Raw genomic sequence first — 22,327 nt, 5'->3', positions numbered from 1 at the left:
TTTTAAGTTTCAGTATAGCATATCTTGCTTCTCTGGACTTGTCAGCATGTCTATATGAAAATCAGAAGGTGACAGAGGACTTGGAATTTGGAGACAGCTTCAACCAGTGCATGAGGCTCTTCAGGGAGCCCCAAGTCATTTAAATGGAGTTGGAAGAGAATTGAATTCTCTGTGTGGTGTTAAAAGAATCTGTTCCAAATGGGCAGTGAGGGAATCTTACCATTCTCTTTCTCTCCTCTCTCTATGGCACAAAACAGGACACTTTTTGGTCCCCGGGACAGTTGGTGTAGTAATCACAGTGTTAATAAAAGGGGAAAGATCTCAGAAACTAAGGTTGTGAAGGAGCGCTTAACAAAAAAGCCTGGTGGGGGTGTAGCACTGTGACAGGCTGGGCTCTGTTGCTTACCTGCTGTGTTATCTTGGGCAAGTTCCTGAACCACTATGACCCTCAGATTCCTTTGCTGTAAAATGGGGCAGATAAGAGGCTCTGCTTCTTGAGAATGTCAGGGGGGAATCCATGAGATAGTCTACCTGGAAGGTGCTTATCAGGGGTAAATGGTTACTTCGCCCTGGCTATCACTGTTGGTCAGACTCCTTCCCTGTGTACCTGCTCGATCAGTTGTAGCTGTCCACATCAAAACCACTATTTTTAAATTTAATTTTTTAAAATTTCTTGAGACATAATTGGCACATAACATTGTATAACTTTAAGGTGTATACCATGTTGGTTTCATATGCTTATATATGGCAATGGAATAACCACCTTAGCTTTAACTAAACTCCCATGGCATCACATAATTACCATTTCTATTTTGTTGCAGGAACAAATGAGATGTGGTCTGTCAACTATATATTACCATATATTAAGGTATATAATACGGTGCTGTTGTCTATCATCACTATGGTGTGCATTAGATCACAGACCTTACCTGTGTCCTAGTTCCAAGTTTGTGCCCATAAACATCTCCCCATTTCCACCCCCCCCCCATCCCTGGTAGCCACCATTCAACTGTCTGGTTTTATGAGGTCAATTTCAGCACCACTATTGAATTGGATTGGTAGGAGATAGACTTAAACAGAGAGGTAGAATTACAGGACTCCATGGTCTTACATTCAGGAGAGGACATGTTGCTTCTTCAGCGTTTAAGGAGCCTCACCCTGGCTGATGGGTCCAAATGGTCCCCCTTCCCCTCTGCTCTCCTATTGTGTCTTCTCTTCTTTCCCCTTCCCCCTGGTAAAATCTAAGCCAGAGTTACAGGGCAAGGTGAGCAAGGACGAAAGTGTTAGGGAGTGGTCAAGCTGTTTTAGTTCCTTCTGGGGAAGGCACTTGAGGTCTGCAGTAACCACATCCATAACTGACCACCTGGGTCCTGATACCTCTCAGAATCTTTGAGCTGGCCCCTAGTTTCTGGGGTATAGGGGAGGGGGCTGTTCCCCTTAAGCTGACCTTGGAGTTGATGTTGGTTCACAACCCACTTGGGAAGTTCCCAGGTGTGATCTGAAACCAGCTCCCTTGCTCGAGGGCAGGGAGACACTGCAGAAAGAGGCAGGCCCCTTCAGGTATGGAGGTCACAGTTTTAATAAGCAAAGGGAGCTTACATATGATGTTTGTCTTGGGCAGGAGCAAGACAAATGGATCCCAGCATTCATCTGCCAAATCTTTATTTGGCAAATCTAAGTTTATAGCAAGAGAGGAGGCCTTAACTAGGTTCAGTCACACATAGACCACATCAATATCCCAAGGCTATGTCCTTAGAACACCCTCTGGAAGCAGGAAAGGAAAGAGGAACCCATATTCCAAGGAAAGGGGTTGGAATAAGGAGGCTCTGAGTGCCTGGTTTCTGCTCATGGGTCAATCTGTGGTCACGTCTTTCCGATGACCTTCCCCAACAGTTGAGCTGGCAGGTTTAAGAAACAGAAGCAAAGTCTGGGTCCTAGTGGTTTTGTCAAACAACCAGAACTGACTCATACAAAAAAGCCAAGGTGGGGTTTAACTGCTAAGGCAATCAAACTTTTTGCTTAAAAAGCAGAACTTTGTTCATTAGTAAATGGACATTTGGGCTCTCTCCATAATTTGGCTATTGTTGATAATATTGCTGTAAACATTGGGGTGCATGTACCACTTCAAGTCAGCATTTTTGTATCCTTTGGGTAAATAGTAGTGCAACTTCTGGATCTTAGGGTAGTTATATATTTTTAACTTTTTGAGGAACCTCCAATGCTGTTACCCAGAGTGGCTGCACCAATTTGCATTCCCACCAACACTGTTCCTCTTTGTCTGCATCCTCGCCAACATCTGTTGTTGCCTGAGTTGTTAATGTGAGCCATCTGACAGGTGTGAGGTGGTACTCAGTGCGGTTTTGATTTGTATCTCCCTGATGATGAGCAACGTTGGGGATCTTTTCATGTGTCCATTTGCAATGTGGATGTCTTCTTTGGAAAAGTGTCTATCCATGTCTTCTGCCCATTTCTTCACTGTATTGTTTTCTGGGAGGTATTGAGTTTGATAAGTTCTTTGTATATTTTGGATGCTAACTCTTTATCAGATATGTCATTTGCAAATATTCTGTAGGCTGCCTTTTAGTTTTGTTGATTGTTTCCTTCCCAGTGCAGAAGCTTTTTATCTTGGTGAGGTCCCAATAGCTCATTTTTGCTTTTGTTTCCCTGGTCTGTGGCAATGTGTCTACTAAGAAGTTGCTGTGGCCAGGGTCAAGGAGGTTGCTGCCTGTGTTCTCCAGGATTTCAATGGTTTCCTGTCTCACATTTAGGTCTTTCATCCATTTTAAATTTATTTTTGTGTTTGGTGTAAGAAAGTGGTCCAGTTTCATTCTTCTGCATGTCACCATCCAGTTTTCCCAACATTTGTTGAAGAGAGTGTCTTTTTTTTCCCCACTGGATATTCTTCCTGCTTTGTCAAAGATTAATTGACCCTATAGTTGTGGGTCCACTTCTGGGTTCTCTATTCTGTTCCATTGATCTATGCACCTGTTTTTGTGCCAGCACCCTACTGTCTTGATGACTATAGCTTTATACCTTAGCTTGAAATCTGGAATCATGATGCCTCCAGTTTTGTTTTTCTTTTTCAGGACTGCTTGGTTATTCATGGTCTTCTGTGGTTCTACACAAATTACGCTAAGTGAAATAAGTCAGTCAGAGAAAGATAAGTACCACGTGATTTCAGTCATATGTGGAATTTAAGAAACAAAACAGAAGAACATATGGTAGTGGAGGGAAGAGAGAGAGAAACAAACCATGAGAGAATCTTAAAGATAGAGAACAAACTGGGGGTTTATGGAGGTAGGGGTGTTGGGCTAGATTTGGGATGGATATTAAGAGGGAGCAGTTCCCAAACAACAGCAGACAGATTTGTGCCCATTTGTCAAGGCTGTCCCCCAGCTGTGGAGAGGGAAACACCACTCTGTCCTTGCAGGTCTGAGCTCTTTCCTTTGGCTCTAGTTGCAAATGGATGCTTTCTCCACCAACATCCCCACACACCACCTTTTAAGTAGACTTTGTTGTGTTTTTTTAAGAGTTTTTTTAAATTTGTTTTTTTAATATTTATTTATTTTTGAGAGACAGAGAGCACAAGCGAGGAAGGCACAGAGACAGAGAGGGAAACCCAGAATTCAAAGCAGGCTCTAGGCTCTGAGCCAACAGCACAGAGCCCAACGCAGGGCTCAAACTCACAAACTGCGAGATCATGACCTGAGCAGAAGTCAGATGCTCTAGCGACTGAGCCCCCCAGGCGCCCCAAGTAGACTTTGTTTTTTATTTTTTTTTATTTAAAAAAATTTTTTTAACGTTTATTTATTTTTGAGACAGAGACAGAGCATGAACAGGGGAGGGGCAGAGAGAGAGGGAGACACAGAATCCGAAACAGGCTCCAGGCTCTGAGCTGTCAGCACAGAGCCCGACGCAGGGCTCGAACTCATGGACCGTGAGATCATGACCTGAGCCGAAGTCGGACACTTAACCGACCAAGCCACCCAGGCGCCCCGACTTTGTTTTTTAGAGCGGTGTTGGATTCACAACAATGTTTAGCAGGAATAGAGAATTTTTATATACCCCCACCCCCTCCTTGCACAGCCTCACCCACTATCAACATCTGGCACCAGATGGTCCTTTTGTGAACCTACAATGTCATGTCAATATCACCCAAAGGCCATAGTTGACATTCGGGGTCACTCTTGATGCTGTACCTTCTATGAGCTTTGTCAAATGTATGATGACGTGTATCCACTGTTATAGTAACAAACAATAGTTTCACCACCCTAAAATTACACTAAAAAACTCATCTATAAAGGGTGCCTGGGTGGCTCAGTCAGTTGAGTGTCCGACTTAGGCTCAGCTCATGATCTCACAGTTCATGAGTTCAAGCCCTGCATCAGGCTCTGTGCTGACAGCTCAGAGACTGGAGCCTGCTTCGAATTCTGTGTCTCCCTCTCTTTATGTCCCTCTCCCGCTCACATTCTGTCTCTCTCAAAAATAAACAAACATTAAAATTTTTTTAAAAACTCATCCATATGGGTTGCTTAAAATGTCCTTTTATTTTTTTGAGGTGGGGCATGGAAGAGCACAGGGGGAGGGAGGGAAGGAGACAGAGACAGAGAGAGACAGAGAGAGAGAATATCTTAAGCAGGCTCCCTGCCCAACACAGAACCCGACACAGAGCTCAATCCCACAACCCTGAGCTGAAATCAAAATGTTGAATGTTTAATTGACTGAGCCACCCAGGCACCCCTAAAATGTCTTTTAACAACAATTTTATATATCTAGGGAGTACATCATGATAGTTTGATATACATATACATAATGAAATGATTACCATAGTCAAGCTAATTAACATATCCATTTCCTCACATTTACCTGTGTGTGTGTGCGCACACATGCGAATGTGCCTGAAATCTTTTAGCAAATGTCCAATATATATTTACAGTATTATTAACTAAAGTGATCATGCTGTACATTAGGTGTCAAGACTTATTCATCCTACATAACTACAACTTTGGAATATTTGACCAGTGTAGATGGATACTTAATCGAATAAAAACCAAAAACTACTATAAAACTGGAAAGTATTGAAAGACAGACATGCTAAGAAACTGAGTCTACTGAGACTTCCCTTCTTAGGATATGAATCAAGTGAAGATTCTCAGAATTGGTCTCAAGTGGGGTTTGCAAATTCAGGGGAATCTTATTTCACAGAGATACTTTGGAGTTCATACATAGGGGGGTGTGGGACAGTCCCAGAAAAGCTTTAAGCCCTCTCAAACCTCTGTCAATGAGAGGAAATACCTCCTCTTTCATGGTTCATGTCAAATTTTCTTTATCACATGGCTTAATGTTGGGGAAAGGCAATGAAAAGCAAAAATCTTAACCCAGAAAGATGTGCCACAGAAGTCTAAGAGGAGCAAACCGGTTTTATTATGGAATAAGTGTTAACCAAGCACGCTTTTGCTTTTCCAGTGCCTGATACTGGGCTTCCGGGCTATTGGTAGATTTATCCTGCCAAAATGCAAGCTCAAATTTGTTTGAGTAAAGGGCGTTGACCTTGCAAAGGCTTCTTCCCTTCATATAACAAGCCTTGTTTCTGACAGGGCATCAGGGATTCCTACCTTGTTCTCACAAACCTCACTTCCCAGTTAACCGCTGGAAGGCACAAAGAGAAAGCAGTGCTAGTTACACTCTACCTGCAGAGTGTGGAGGAGGGCTGTCCTTGCAGCTGCATCCAGAGATATGGAAGAAACACGGAAGGTGGAAAGGCAGTATGAGTAAGGAATCACAACGCTGGTAAGCACATCTCCCCTTGCCCATTGCCAGGTCTGTTCTAATGAGTTTGTACATCACCCCACAAAATCGTCCTGGCTGTGCTGGAGTATAGATGTTCCCACCTCTATTTCAGAAAAAAAGTGTATAAGATCTAGGCCTCCTAAATGTTGGAAGAGCCAGGAATTGGACTCTCCAACTTGGTCCAAATGTGCATTCTTCTCTCAACCAGTACACAAACAGCTGGTCATTCTGGAATTTCATTGATGTTATTGTTTTCTTCATGGACCCACAGTCCAAAGTTTAGAGCTAGCCAATTTCATTAGGTACTACGATGTCAGAAGAAATAAAGAGGATGTGGGTTTAATTTTAGATTAGAGACATCTCTTTATGTCTTAAAATTTTTCGAGGAAATACAGGCCAGCAAGAAGATAATATAAACCATCTATGATTCTGGAGAGTCAGGAAAGCTACTCTAGCTTAGTTTATAGTTAGGGATTGTTGCATAACAAGGGACCACAAACATCACACTTATAATTCATAGTTTCCATGAGTCAGGAGTCAGGGCATGGCTTTTCTGGGTGTCTCACAAGACTGAAATAAAGTGTTGACCAGGTCTAGAGTCTCATCTGAAGGCATGAACAAGGGAGAATTTGTTTCCAAGCTCACATGGTTTGTTGGCAGGATTCAGTTCCTTGTGGAATGTCTTGGGCCTTGGTTTCTTGCTGACCGGAGGCTGGAGGCCTCCCCCAGGCCCACATGGGCCTCTTTCTAGGACAGCTTTTTTGATCAAAGTCAGTAAGAAAGCGTCTGCTAGCAAGGTGGGAGTTACAGCCTTACGTAGCATAATCGTGAACATGATATCCCATCACTTTCACCATATTCTGTTGGTTAGAAGCAAGTTGCCAGACCAGCCCAAATATAAAGGGAAGCACTTCCACCAAGGTGTGGGTACCAGGAGACTGGGGAGTGGGTCATGGAGTGCCATCTTAGTTTTCCACCATGCTCAGTGAGGTGGTTCCTACATTGGACGCTCATTAGGATCATGTGGGACATTAAAAAAAGGAAAATACTAGTGGAAGACCCATTTGGGGATGGAGCCTGAGCATCAGTAATTTTAAAGGCCCCCAAGTGATTCTGATATACTGCCTGGGTTGAGAAGTACTCGGTATACTGCTTAAGGGCCAGACCTAGTTGACTGACCTGGGTTTAAAAGAACACCTGGTAGATGCATGGCCTTGGGTTAGTATCTTTATCTCACTGAGTCTCTGTTTCTATACCTAGAAATCTTGTATATATAAATGTTATATAATATATAATTGTCCATTATATAAAATACATGTTACATATGCTCCTATATGTGTATATGTTATACTTGTATATTATTGTATATTGTATATTATATATCTATACATATATTATACACACACACACACACACACACACACACACACATATATAGAGGTCAAGATATCCTAACCTCCTCTTCAAAAAAAATAAATTTGCAGTGATACCATTCATATGATCTTTATTTTGTGTGTGTTTGTGTGTGTATGTGTGTAAAATATGCTATTCCTATTTTAAATATACTAATGTTGCCAAGAATGTGACTTTACTCTTAACGTTAAGGATGGAAGGGTTTTTTTTTATTCTTTTTATTTTTTTTTAATGTTTATTTATTATTGAGAGACAGAGAGACACAGAGCATGAGCAGAGAGAGGGGGAGACACAGAATCAGAAGCTGTCAGCACAGAGTCCGACGCAGGGCTCCAACCCACAAAGTCAGTCACCTAACCAACTGAGCCACCCAGGCACCCCTTTAAATTCTTTTTAATGTTTATATATGTTTGAGAGAGAGAAAGAGAGACAGAGTGAGAGCAGGGGAGGGGCAGAGAGAGAGGGAGACAGAATCCGAAGCAGGTTCCAGCCTCCCAGCTGTCAGCACAGAGCCCGATGCGGGGCTCGAACCCACAAACTGGGAGATCATGACCTGAGCTGAAGTCAGGCACTTAACTAACTGACTGAGCCACCCAGGTGCCCCTGGGAAGGTTGATTTTTGATACGAATGTGTGCAGATGCTGGTATTTCATTCCATGGGGGGGTATATTATTTTGAGTCCTTTGTGGTTCCTCATGGCTCTAGGCTCAGACAGCAGAGGGCATAGGGAAACTTCAGTTACCTACAGCTGGGTGGGAAGGTTCTCTCAGAGCTTGATGCTGACATTAATCAAGGTGTGCATAAAGGAAGCACTGAGTACACTCTTTCCCTTTTCATGGAGTGTATGCTGATTAAAAAAAAAAAAAAAAACGCAAGGGAGCTAAACCAGAGTGCATATTTTCTGCAATCCATGAGGCTAAGGGACCTCACCAGTCTCATTCACTGCTATGGCTTGGCTCATAATAGGTGCCCAAAGGGTATGCGCATTAATGATTTCCTGTAATCATATGGTAACTCCTTAAGGCAGTCGCTATTATTATCCCAATCTTGTAGATGAGGAAATTGGCGATAGGGAAGATTAAGCCACTGGCCCCAGGTCACCCATAGCACCTCACACATAGCAATCTGAATCGCAAACACCATGGTTCTTGCCAACATCGTTTTGAATGCACTGCCTCTCTTGGTGATTTGGAGATTGTTCTGTCTGCTCTGCCTTCCCTTCCTGGCCTGTGATTCAGTGCTGGGTTGAAGAGCAAAGGGCAACAGCCCACACCCACTTGGAAGGCTAGTATCAGAAAACAGAAAATAACAAACATCGGTGAGGATGTGGAGAAATTGCAGCCCTTATGCATTGCTGGTGGGAATGTAAAATGGTGTAACTAGATGGAACTTTTTTGGTTCCTCAAAAAACTTAAACACAGAATTACCATACGACCCGTAAATTCCACTTCTGGGTATACACTCCAAGGAACTGAAAGCAGGAACTAAAAGAGATATTTATACATCCATGTTCACAGCAACATTATTCACAGTAGCCAACAGGTGGAAACAACCCAAGTGACCATGGACAGATGAATGGAGAAACAAAATGTGGTCCATCCAGACAATGCAATATTATTCAGTCTTAAAAAGAAAGGGCGTTCTGACACCTGCTACAATACAGATGGCCCTTGGGGACATTATGCCCAATGAAACAAGCCAGACACAAAAGAAAAAATGTTGTATTATCCCACTCATAGTTGGTCCCCAAGGGAGACGCATCCATAGAGACAGAAAGTAGATGGTGCGATCCAGAGGCTGGGGGAGGGGAGTTAGTGTTTGCTGGGAACAGAGTTTCCATTTGGGAAGATAAACACGTTCTGGAGATGGATGGTGAGGATGTGAATGTGCTTAATGCTACTGAAGTGTGTGCTTACCCATGGTTAAAATGGTAAATTTCCTGTTATGTGAATTTTATCACGATAGTAATAAAGAGTGAAGGTGGCTGGTTAATTCCTAGTTTACTTTTTGAACTTGGCTAAATGCCCAGGGGGGTTGGCCTTTTTTCTCCACACTAATCAGGAGCAGTCAGTCCATGAGCATTCAGGCTTTTCTTTTTGGTGTTTGGTGCAGAGGATTATCATATTGGAGCAGGCGGGCAAGTGGATGTTGCTGTTGACCAAACATTCTCTGTGTTTTAGCCATTGAAACAGGGACGCTTAAGAACTGCACACTGAAGAAGACATTCAGGCTGAAGGTGGAAAAACAGACCATGGATGTTCACTGAACCACCATTGAGCAGGAAAGCTTGGGAGGTAGAGTAAATGGTGGCCCTAGAATTTAGACAGTAGTCCAAGAATCTTCCCAATGGAATTTCATGTTGCTCCTATAAAGCAGTTCCTAAAAGCCCTTTATTGTTACTTAGTAAGTTCTGCGACGACAATATAAAGCCAGAGTCTGGGAGATTCGCATTGGGCTTTCATAGCCAGAAAAAGAAAAGCATACAAATTCCTATTCTGTTTACTTGGGATGTGTTGGAGCGAGACTAGAGGGGATATTAATGATTTCCCAGGTTGGTTCCTGGCTTAACTTGCCTCTACCCTGCTCAAGGCTGGTTTTCTTAAACGTGAATGTCTTTTCCTTGCACCTGAACAGTGAATGGTTCCCAATTTCCTAGAGAAAGTTGACAAACCTTTTAGCACTCTCTTATTTTAACTTCTGAATATCTGTGTTTATATGTTATGCATTTATTTTTTTATTTAAGTTTTACAATTTTTAAAAATTTTGGGGGCGCCTGGGTGGCTTAGTAGGTTAAATGTCTGGCTCTATTTCAGCTCAAGTCATGATATTACTGTTGGTGGGGTCGAGCCCCACTTTGGGCTCCACGCTGACAGGAGGGAGTCTGCTTGGGCGCTCTCTCTCTCTCTCTCTCTCTCTCTCTCTCTCTGCCCCCCCCCTTTGTCTCAAAATAAATAAATAAACTTAAAGAATACATAGAAATAAAAACATAATTTTTAAAAATTTTTACTTGAGGTATAATTGACATAGAACATTATATTAGTTTCAAGTGTACATCATAATGATTTTATATTTGTCTAGCATAGTCTATCTTTCATTACCTTTACGATTTTTCTTTGACTACTTTTCGTAAGACCTTACTCTCCTGCGAATTTACCTGCTAGCAGTCTTTTCCTCCTCATTCACTTCCTTGCTCCCTCCTTCATTTATTCCCTGTATCTCCTTCTTTCTCTCTCCCTTCCTTCCTTCCTCTTTTTCTCTCCCTTCCCTTTCCTTCCTTCTCTCCATCCACCCATTCATCCACCCATCCATTCTTCCCTGCATCCATCCATCCACCCATGCCTCTATCCATTCTGCCATCCATCTACTTACCGACTCATCTATCTACTAACCTTCCTGCTTTCTCACCTTCCTTCCTTTTTTCCTTCCCCTGTCCCTTCATTCCTTCCATTGATTCATTGACTTAGGTCGAAAATTTTCAGGAATATACTAATGACTTAACCTTTTCCTAGCTCCAACATAAAGTTAGTTATTTAATATCTTTAATCTTTTCCTTGACTGTAAAATGCCAAAGAAAATTATGCCTATGCTTATCTTAAGAGTGGGAGTAAGGATGAAATTATCATTTAAAACAAAAAATACATTAAACACTAAATAATTATGACTTACGTGAATGGCTCGACAAATTGTCCCAAAAGGCTAAATAAATGGGAGCAAAAATTATTTTTTTCCAATGGTCTAGCATCCTATTCAAAAATGAATGTAACACAGATGATCCCTTACATCATTTATTTTGCCATCAAATGGGCATCATTGAAACTAGGTGCAGTTTTGTTCTTTATCCCAAGTGCTGTTGCATTTATATCTTATGCTTCTATTGGTCCCCATAATTGATGAGAGCTTTGCATCTGAGGAAAACCTAATGATGAAGGAAAAATTGCATAATTTCTACCTGAACTCCAAGGTAGTAAGTGGTACAACAGGATCCAGGAAGAACACCTCACTCTCCATATCCATTAATTTCGCATTTTACCATGAAAAGGTGTGTGACAACCAGGTGACTCTATTACATCCGGAGGCATTTTGTAATTAAATGAGAATATTTCCATGCCGAAGAATTCGCCGGTGAGAAGTCTTTAAAAATGAGGTAGATTCTCACTTGGGGCACCTGAAAAGCTCAGTGAATTAGATGTCTGACTCTTGAATTCAGCTCAGGTCATGATCTCACAGTTTGTGAGATGAAGCCCCAAATCAGGCTCCAAGCTGAGAGGGAGGAGACTCCTTGGGATTCTCTCTCTCCCTCTCTGTCTCTGCCTCTACCCTGCTCATTTGCACTCTTGTGCTCTTTCAAAACAAATAAATAAACTTTTTTTTAAAAAAAAAAAAGAGTGTCACTCATCTATGAGACATGGTGTTGCAAAATCCAAAATGAGCCAAAGGTGATGTGGTGCCTTGGAAATTGGGGTACCCATGAGCTGTACTGGGGAGATAACTTCAGAATCAGCCCCTCAACTGTCCTCCAAGGCTCTGGACCGATCTGACTGGTCAAATTGGTCCAAATAAAAGTGGTCAGGTTTTAAGAAGGCACCAATCCAAAGCTAGCACAGGAGATGAGTGACAGTCCTTAGGTATTTTTGAGTTGCTTCTTAAGTGCCACAAGCAGGCATCATACCAGGCACATTTCAATAGAGTTTCTAGATTTCAGAACTTTGCCAAAATTAAAAATGATTCTGCTTTCTTCAAAGGGGTTCTACTTGCTGTGTAACTAATTACCCCAGAACTTGGCGACTTAAAATGATATGCATTTATTATCTCACTCGGTTCTGGGAGTGAAGAATCCAGAATGGCTTCTTTGGATGGTTCTGGCTCAAGGGTTTTCATCAGGTTGCAGTAAAGATGTTGGCTGGGGCTTGTCACCTGAAAGCTTCACTGAGGCTGAAGGCTTTGTTTTCAAGGTCGTTCCCCCATGTGGCTGTTGGCTTGAGGCCTCTTTCTCGCCACCTGGGGCTCTCTGAGAGCTGCCTCAATGTCCTCGTGGCATGGCAGCTCGCTTCTGTGAGTGCTCCGTGAGAGACTGTACTTAAGGGAGTGGAATTAGGCTTGGCATTTTGATGGGAGTGCCAAAGAATTGATGGACATTTTTTCTTTTTTTAAAATGTTTATTTATTTATTATTTTGGAGGTGGGGAGGGGCAGAGAGAGAGGGAGAGAGAGAATTCCAAGCAGGCTCCACACTGTCAGCATAGAGCATGACATAGGGCTCAATCGCACAAACCATGAGATCATGACCTGAGCTGAAATCAAGAGTCAGATGCTTAACCAGCTGAGCCACACAGGTGCCCCAAGAATTGATGGATATTTTTTAAACCACTAAAGGGAGATTATAGCTTCTGGAGCTGAACAGTATGCATTCAAGTCCCACCTCCCTTCCCACTCACTTCTTAGGAAAGTTACCAGCCTTCCATGCTGAGTTCAGCCCAGAATGCTGTGGTTCTGCTACTGATAATAGCAACATGCATTGTTGACATGTGGGACAAATAAGTCAATGTATATAAAGCCCTTAAAATACTAACCAACCTCAGCAAATGGTACTGGGAGTATTGGATATCTGCATGCCAAAGAGTGAAGTTGGACACCTACCATATACAACATGAACACAAGATGGATCAAAGACATAATGTAAGACCTAAAACTACAAAACTCCTAGAAGAAACATGGCAGCAGTGCTTGATGACATTGGATTCCACAAGTGTTTCTGGGTATGACCCCAAAAGAACAGGAAACAAAAATAGAAATAGACAAATGGAGTATATCAAACTAAAAACTTCTGCATGTGAAAGGATACAGTCAGTGGAGTGAAAAGGTATCCCAGGGAATGGGAGAAAATACCTGATAATGGATTAGTATCCAGCATACATAGAGAATGTCTACAATTCAACAAGAACAAAATAACTCGATTTAAAAAAAAAAGGGCAAGGAATCTGAATAGACATTTCTCCAAAGATGCTATACAGATGACCAAGAAGCACATGAAAAGATGCTGAATGTTACTAACCATTAGGTAAATGTAAATCAAAACCACAATGAGATATCACCTCACACCCATTAGTATAGATATTATATATAAAAAAAAACAGCGTGAGGACATAGAGAAACTGGAACCATTGTGTAGTGCTGGTTAGGAATATAAAATAGCACAGCCACTATGAAAATAGTATGATGGCTCCTCAAAACCTTGAACCTAGTACTACCATATGAAATAATACAGAATAGTATTTCACTTGAAAAAGAAACACAATTTTGATATATGCAACAACATGGATGAACCTTAAGGACACTACGCTAAATGAAATATGCCAAACACAGAAAGACAGTATTTATTTACTGTAATATTCCACCTGCATGAGGTCCCCAGGGTGTCAAAGTCATAGAAACAGAAAGTATAAGGGTGTGTGCCAGGTGGTACAGGAAGAGAAATGAAGAGTTGTGTTTTAATGGGTATAGAGCTTCAGTTTTACAGAATGGAAAAATTCTAGAGATGGGTTACACAACAATGTGAATATACTTAACATTACTGCACTGTCCACTCAGAAATGGTTGAGATGGTAAATTTTATGTTATGCATTTTTTTTACCATAATAGAAGCTTTTTTAAAAAAGTCTGACACATGGTAAGCATCCCCAAACTTTAGATACTGTTACTTTTTAGGCTTGATCTTTGATTTTTTTAAAAAAATGCAATTAGATGGGAATTTCAGGACACAAGCAGTGGTGAGCACTTAGAATATATTTTTGCTGCCCTTTTATTTCCTATCAAAGATATTCCTAAGCAGTATTCAGACACCATTCCCTCTTTTCCGGCTCCTGGCTGAACATAGGGTTTGTTTTTTTTTTCTTAGAAACACCCTTAGACCTAGATTAAGGAGAGAAACAGACTTTGTCTCCAGCATGTAATCAAACTTTGTGGGCATGATTGAATGACTGTGTGAAAGTATTTTGGCCCCGTTTATACCTCCCAGTGGGGCCCATTATAGTAAAGTTGTTCATTATAGTAAAGCTTGATAGGGCAAATCTTTTTATGTGTCATTCAAAGAACAGTCAGCCAACATTTTTGTGTACATACTATATTTGGGGGGGGGTGTTACTTAACCTCTTTGTTTCTCTGTCCCCTAACACATAAATCTGGGACAGTAACAGAACCTACACCACAGATTGCTGTGGGGGTTAACCGAGTTATTCTATGTTGAGTCTGTACAATGGTGCCTGCAAATGTAGATATCTGTCAATGTTATCTGTGGTGGTGATGAGGACAATTACAAGGGACAAAAGAACTATTAGTTGGGAATTCAACAGATATAGTCTCTTCTCCAGAAAATCACATTGCCTTGACATCAAAAATGATCTTTTTCCTTCCTCTTCTCATTTACCTTACAAGTGAGACACGCAGTCAGGTAGGGTGGTTAAGATTCATAAGCATCCACTGGACTGAGAACCATCTGCTCAAAAATGGTTAAGATGGTAAATTTTGTGTTGCATTCTGTATGTTTTACCACGTTAAAAAAAAAGCTGCCAGCATTTAAAAACTGAGATTTTGCACGACAATCCAGATTTCCAGGTTTTTGTATTTTGATTTTTTTTTTTTTTTTTTAAGAATGGAAGCACTGGCGATATTGAGCTCACATTCTTGTGTGGAAACCATTGCTGGGGCTGAAAGTAATGTGGCTTTCCAGATGGGTCACGTGGCACAGTTTCAACCCCTGTTTATTCATTCCCTAACGGTGGCCTGTTTGACAGATACATGCTGCCTGCCTGACCCTCCACAGGCATTTGAGTTTGTCACCATGAGCTGACGTAGAGAAGTATCAGGAGTCAACCTAAGCATCCTGCTCTGCTCAACTGTGTTCTGTTTACCTCGCATCCCCCTTTCCCCAGGGAATGGTGGACATTGTTCTCCGTGCACCCATCAAATACTCCCAACCCTTGTCTCCCCTGCAGGTGCTGTGTTCCATCATCGCTGGTGTGCTGCACTACCTCTACCTGGCCTCCTTCACCTGGATGCTCTTTGAAGGGCTACAGCTTTTCCTAACTGTCAGAAACCTCAAGGTGGCCAACTACATCATTACGGGGAAGTTCAAGAAGTTCATGTATCCTTTTGGCTACGGGGTCCCAGCTCTGATTGTAGCTGTGTCTACAGGTGTTGGACACAGCAGTTATGGGATACATACTAAGTAACCACGGTGTCTTTGTCATGAGGAAGTAATAATATATGTATGAACTCCCATGTATTGGACATCTACTACCTGCTCTGTTGTAGGTGCTGTGGGCACCCCAGGAAACAAAGCAGACAATAAGCAAATAGACATGGAATATGATGTTGGGCTACAGTAGGTGCCACCACAGAGAGGCAAACTAGGGAAATGGGAATATATGTGAGCTAATAATTTTAAATAGTGTGGTCAGGGAAACCACTGAGAGGTAAACTTTGTATGTCATATGTTATTTGACTTTTTAGATGTCTTACTGTATTAATTTCCTATTGCTGTGCTAACAAGTTAGCTCAAACTTGGTGACTTAAAACAATGCAAGTTTATTATCTTATTTTGAATTCTGTAGATCAGAAGTCCAACCGGGTATCACTTAGCTAAAATCAAGGTGCCAGCAAAGTGCATTCCTTCTTGAGGTTCTAGGGGCTTTTCCAGCTTCTGGGGGCCACCCACATTCTTCAGCTTATGCCCCCCATCCTCTATCTTCAGGGCCAGCAACATTGCATGTCTCTGACCATCCTTCACATCTCTTTCTGACTTTCTTCTGTCTCCCCTTTCCCCTTGTAAGAACACTTGTGATTACATTGGATCCACTCAGGTAACCCAGGATAATCTCCCCCATTCCAAAATCCTTATGTTCAATTATATCTGCAGAGTCCCTTTTGTGTCACAAAGTAGAAATTCACAAGTTCTGAGCATGAGAACATGGATATTTTGGGGGTGGAGAGAGGCTCACATTATCCTATCACACCTACAAATTGACCTTCTTTTTTAATTTCTTCTATCTTGCAAAATTAAATTTAGTAACAAGTGGGCAATCCTGGGTTTAAGGTGTTGATAACGTTTGGAAAAGGAATAACGCACAAGAGTATCCATTGAACTAATGAGTGAACAACTTCCTTTTGAAATACAACTTGAAAAGGCACTGTCATTTATGGATAAAAATTGGAGTTGAAAGTAAATATTTTTGTTACCGAAAGCCAAATATACATTTATCCTATTTTTGGTCCATTCCAGTGGTTTTCAACTAGGAGTGATTTCATGCCCCACAGGGGACATTCAGCAGTGTCTGGAGACCTTTTTGGTTGTCACCACTTGAGGGAGGGGGTGGCCAGAGATGCTGTTAAATGTTTTGTGATGCACAGGCCAAACGCACAGTGAAGAACCACGGGCCCAAAATGCCAGTAGAGCCAAGGCAGGGGAGCTCTGGTCTATTCAAAGCCCCTGCTCTGAGTTTGTAACTGAATTCTGATAGCGGAAGGACATGGTGGCATTCATTGAGTCCTCTATGCTTAACTGAATGTCCAGGGTTACAATGCCCAGAAGGTAAGTCTTCCATGAATGCTAATCATTGTTAATTTTTTCTCAGTGTTTATGGTTGTCACCTATTATATTATTTGTTTCCCCCTGACCCAGTTGCTGTACCCATTTTTCCCCCAATGTTTTAGTTTAGGGAAAGGTTTTTTAAGTGCATTTTCTTCTTTTTATGAAGATCCGAAAAGTTGTTTATTCTCTTTTTCAGCTGCTGGATCAGCTTCCTTTGAGCCTCATGGGGCCTGTTTTTGTTATTATTTTGGTGGTTTATAATTTTTGTCATTACTTTGAATGTAGAAAATATGTTTCACTGATGTGACAAAGGGATAATTTGATAATGACCTATTTAAATTTTCTCTAGAGTCCTTGAACTTAAGGCAGAACATGCCAAGAGATTGTAGACCCTTTTCTTGTGGAAAGAGTCACATCTGAGTTGAAACTGAGACATCACATGAAATAAAGTTTCTGATGTTTATCTTGCCTGCACCACTGATGATGTGGCTTTTTCAAAAATATTTGGCCAAGTCAGTCAGAGAAAGACAGATATCATATGTTTTCACTCATGTGGGTCTTGAGAAACTTAACAAGACTATGGGGGAAGGGAAGGGGAAAAAAATAGTTACAGAGAGGGAGGGAGGCAAACCATAAGAGACTCTTAAATACAGAGAACAAACCGAGGGTTGAGGAGGGGTGGGGGAGAGGGGAAAGTGGGTGATGGGCATTGAGGAGGGCACTTGTTGGAATGAGCACTGGGTATTGTATGTAAGCATGGTAATCTACCCCAAAAACCAAGAGCACATTTCACCCACTATATGTTAGCCAATTTGACAATAATTATATTTACAAAAATAAGAATAAATATTTTTTAAAAGTTCAAAATGAAAAGAAACAATTTTGGCCAAGGTCAATCACCTTTTTGAAATTATAATGAGAATATTTAACATGAGCTGTATTCCTGTTAGTAAAAGTTTAGGTGTAAAATGCAGTGTTGTCAGCCATAGGCATGATGTCATACAGCAGAGGTCTAGAACATAATCACCTTGCATGACCCAAACTTTATACCTCCTGAATCATAACTCCTGATAGCCTCTCTCTCCCTCACCATCTCCTGAGACCACCATCCTACTTTCCACTTCTATGAATTTGACTTGAGTTTGACTGTTTTAGGTACCTCATGTAAGTGGAATCATACTGTATTTGTCCTTCTGTGACTGGCTTAGTTCACTTAGTGTAACGTCCTCAAGGTTAATCCATGTGGTCACATATTGTAGGGTTTCCCTCTCTTAGGGCTAAATAATATTCCACTGTGTCCATCTGATTATCTAACTAGCTATTTCTATCATAAATTATTTATCCATTCATCTGTTAATGGACACTTAGATTGTTTGCACATCTTGGCTATTGTGAATAATGCTGCAATGAATATAGGAGTGTCGTAGACTCAGGGTCTGGAGTTCTCTCCTGTCCAGCAATGCAGGATTGAAATACAAGAGAGGCTAATGTCTGGGAGGAGACAAGAGCCCTGAGTAAGGGTCCTTGCTCCATTTTTATTAGGATCAGAAGGCTTATAAGCACAAAGAGACAATGAAACTGTGAACATTAACTCATGGGCATGGGGGAAAGGGGATTTTGAAGATATGCAGTGTTAGGGGGTTGGGTTAATACAGAACAAACTCCTGGCCCCGGGTGGATCATTGTTTACAGCAGACATGAGGCCCCAGCTCTGTTTACCTAAACTTGCCTAGGGGATAAGAAAGAGCATGCTACCTCAGGGTCAACAAGGCATCTTTCTTTTGTTAATTAGCTCAGGCTCTGGGAGACTTTGCTGCTGATCTAAAGTCCCTTTTTCCCATTTTTGTCCTTCCTTCCTGTAAAAGCAGCTTTCTGCTATTGTACTAAGCTGGGGGGCGTTTCTGCCCTGAATACCTAATCTTGTTTACTCATTTTGGATGCTTCCATCCTGAGATTTCTTATTCCTGTACCTTTGTGTCCTATACTGGGGGCCTTTGCCCTGTTTACCTAACTTTGTTTACCTGATCTTGGATGCATGCATCCTGTGACTTTCTATTTCTTTATGCCTTGTTAACCCATCAGTGTAAGTTCAGGGAATTCCTGTTATTCCCCACATAGGAGTATGTGTATCTCTTTGAGATTCAGATTTCAATTCTTCAGGATAAGTATCCAGAAGTGGGACTGTTGGATCATATGTCAGTTATATTCTTAGTATGTTGAAGAAGCTCCATATTGTTTTCCACAGCAGCTACACCAATGTATTTCTACCAACAGCACACAGCATTCCAATTTCTCCACATGCTTCCCAACACTTGTTATCTTTTTCATTTTCAAATAACTTAAAATTCACAAGAAGTTGTAAAAATAGTAGAGTCCCACATACCCTTCACTCAGCTTTCCCTAAAGATATTAGGTTTTTTTTAATGTTTATTTATTTTTGGGAGAGAGAGAGAGACAGAGAGCAAGTGGGGAGGGGCAGAGAGAGAAGGAGACACAGAACTCAAAGCAAGCTCCAGGCTCTGACCTGTCCACACAGAGCCCAATGTGGGGCTCCCAATCCATGAACTGGGAGATCATGACCTGAGCTGATGTTGAACGTTTAACTGACTGAGCCACCCACGTGCCCCAAGATGTTGAAAAACATTTAATACATGATTTTAAAATACGATTATACAAAAGGCATGCCAATGAGGGAGGAAACAAAACCCTCAAAACCTTAGAGAAGATAAGCACCAAAATGGAAATAGTGCTTATCTCTGTGTGTGAATTTCTTCTCTGGAATTTCAGATAAGTTCTGTTTGTTTTTCTGCATTTTCCTAATTTTGGATAATGACCATATGTTGCTTCTCTGATCAGAAAAAAAATGGAAGCTAATTTTTAAAAAATCACGGTGTACACTGAGTTTTAGGAATCCTAAACATATTTTACAAGTTTTGAGAATGAATACCTGTCACTTCCTATTTAATTAAAAATATTGGGTATTAGCCTACTTTACGCTCTGCCCTTCATGTCACTTCACAGATCAACTTGTCCTTCTATTTGACCACCCTATGGATTTTAAAAGACCAACTTAAGTCCCTCAACAATGAAGTATCCGGGATGCAGAACACAAGGTAGGTAGGCGCAGAGCTGGAAAACTGGAGGGGGGGGGGTTGTTTTTTTTCACTGCCTAAAGTGAGGGCAGTGATTCTAACCTGGGGGCTATTTTCTGGAGACGATTTTGGTTATGGCAATATGGGATGGGGGGGGTGAAGAGGGGAAGGTTGCTACTGGCATCTAGATGGTACAGACCAACGATAGTGCTAAATATCCTACAACACACAGGACAGCCCCCGCCACAAAGATGACCCCCCCCCCAGGGGTGTCTGGGTGGCTCAGTCGGTTAAGCATCCAACTTCTGCTCAGGTCATGATTTCCTGGTTTGTGTGTTCTAGTCCCACGTTGGGCTCTGTGCTGACAGCTCAGAGCCTGGAGCTTGCCTCAGATTTTGTGTCTCCCTCTCTCTGCCCCTCCCCTGCTCGCGCTATGTCTCTGTCTCTCAAAAATAAACATTAATTTTTTTTTAAAAAAAAAGGTGATCCGCCCCCAATGTCAGGAATGCCAAGGCTAAGAAACCCTGAGTTAGGAGAATAATGCTTTTTCAGTTTTGCCATTTTTATAATTTGGGGAATTTATATGGTCTAGGTGAAAACGAAAATTTATCCAGTATATGAACCTCTAAGGATGTATTTCTGCTAGGAATCATTTTCAGTACTTAATAGTATGAAATATATATTGTACTTAATATTGTATTAACTTATTGTTTTACACAGGTGTCATTTAGGTATGTAGGAAGAACAATAGATCGGGAGATAGCTGCCATTGAAAAGATAATGTTATAATCACAGACCCCAAAAGGAAGGGAATGCTGTGTCAGGAGTGGGGAGATATCCTGGGGGAAACACCGGAGTTGGCTAGCAGGCAGAGGCACAGGGGAAATTGTAGGCAAGCGCCTTTATTGTGGGGTGTGTGGAAAGGAGGTGAGGCAGGGTACACAGGTTTAGGATGGACTAGTTTGAATAGCCAGTGGGCTCCTGGGTATAGGAGCTGTCCTGGGTTGTCTGGTACCTGGTCCTGGGGTAGTTAAGGCAGGTGGATAGTGGCCTAGAGTGTGAGAGCCCCATAAAGGAGGTGGTTGAGGGTGTGGGCCCTGGGTTGGTTGGTTTGCATTTGAAAGGTACACTCTAAGAATTGACTAACCCCATAAGGGGCAGTCCCTCCACAGGGTCAGTAGGATTCCAGTTGTGACAACAACTGAATACAGAAAATAAAAAAACATAGTTAATACACTCATAGTATATAATTATAATAAATGCCATTATGTTAATATTATGAATGTTGGAACATTTCCCATTTCATTATACCAAACATAAATTACTTTTTGTGTATATGTATTACTTTCTATAAATAATTACATGGCATAAATTATATCACAGTCACATTATACGATGCTAGCATTACATATCAGTGATCCCTTTAACACTCCTGCCAGAGGTTACCATGTTTAACGGTCTGACATTCTTAGTCCCAAGCCTTGAAGCAAGAGTAAATATGTGATAGATAAGCGTTGCCGTGAGCCATAGAGCTGACGTTGTTCTGCTTCTTGGTTTTGGCAGGATGCTGACGTTCAAAGCCGTTGCTCAGGTTTTCATTCTGGGCTCTTCTTGGGGCCTTGGCTTCTTTCTGGTGAAAGGAGTGCTGGACCCTGTCAGGTTGGTGATGACCTTCACCATCATCAGCATCCTCCAGGGCGTCCATGTCTACTTGGTCCACTGCCTTCTGAATCACAAGGTAAACCAGTGTCTCCTCCCCATGTTCCATGGCCCCTTGGTGTCTCATGTTTTACTATTTTCTGTCTCCTGGGCTTCTCCATTGCTTGCATGGTGGTGTATGTGTGTATGCACGGGGCTCTTTCTTCCATATCATAATGTTTGTCCCAGAGACCACCTTTTCAGGATTTATCTTTCTTGCTTCCAATCATTTGAATTTGCACTGAAGCAGCAGAAACTGGATAGAGCCATACAAGGTCCACATTATCTGACAATGAGAAAAAAAAAATCACAAATGAGGAAAACATACTAAATTCTGGGGTAGGGTGGGGGGAGCCTTGCTTAGGACTTAATTAGGAAAAATCCCTATGCTATGAAAACAAGTCTGAGTTGTTATATTTGAAACTGAGTTTATAATTGTAAATGCGGGCTACTTCTTAGAATGAAAAAAGAATCAAAGGTTGGTTTCTAGAGGGGCATTATTTTATGCGTTATGATGTGGTAGCTACGATATAATGATTTTTATGTGATGCTCGACTTTTGCAAACTGCAGCTTCACACAAATTATCTGGGGATTTATTAATTTCCCAAGGATCTCTGAATCTTTTTTTTATTTAACTTTATTTTTTATTTTTTAAAATTTACATCCAAATTAGTTAGTATATAGTGAAGCAATGATTTCAGTAGATTCCTTAATGCCCCTTACCCATTTAGCCCATCCCCCCTCCCAT

At 41.5% G+C, this 22,327-nt stretch overlaps 1 protein-coding gene across 9 annotated transcripts in view; it reads left to right on the top strand.

Annotated features, from left to right (window-relative positions):
- Positions 1–22,327, top strand: part of LOC106970809 (putative adhesion G protein-coupled receptor E4P) — an 87,216-nt gene that overhangs the window by 57,195 nt on the left and 7,694 nt on the right. For 4 of the 9 annotated variants that reach the window (XM_053219989.1, XM_015067493.3, XM_027050273.2 and 1 more), the window contains 3 exons: positions 15,194–17,038; positions 19,810–19,901; positions 21,444–21,618. In XM_053219989.1, coding sequence (XP_053075964.1) covers positions 15,194–15,430 — 237 coding nt within the window. In that variant the 3' untranslated portion in view covers positions 15,431–17,038; positions 19,810–19,901; positions 21,444–21,618. Of the gene's footprint in view, positions 1–5,597; positions 5,791–9,383; positions 9,500–15,193; positions 17,039–17,137; positions 17,301–19,809; positions 19,902–21,443; positions 21,619–22,327 lie in introns of those variants that run through there. The other 5 variants (XM_053219985.1, XM_053219986.1, XM_053219990.1 and 2 more) reach the window with 5 other exon arrangements.

The sequence above is a fragment of the Acinonyx jubatus genome, chromosome A2, assembly GCF_027475565.1.
Source record: "Acinonyx jubatus isolate Ajub_Pintada_27869175 chromosome A2, VMU_Ajub_asm_v1.0, whole genome shotgun sequence".
Lineage (NCBI taxonomy): Eukaryota > Metazoa > Chordata > Mammalia > Carnivora > Felidae > Acinonyx > Acinonyx jubatus.
Note: the sequence above shows the minus strand (reverse complement) of the source record. Positions and strands in the feature narration are given on the sequence as shown.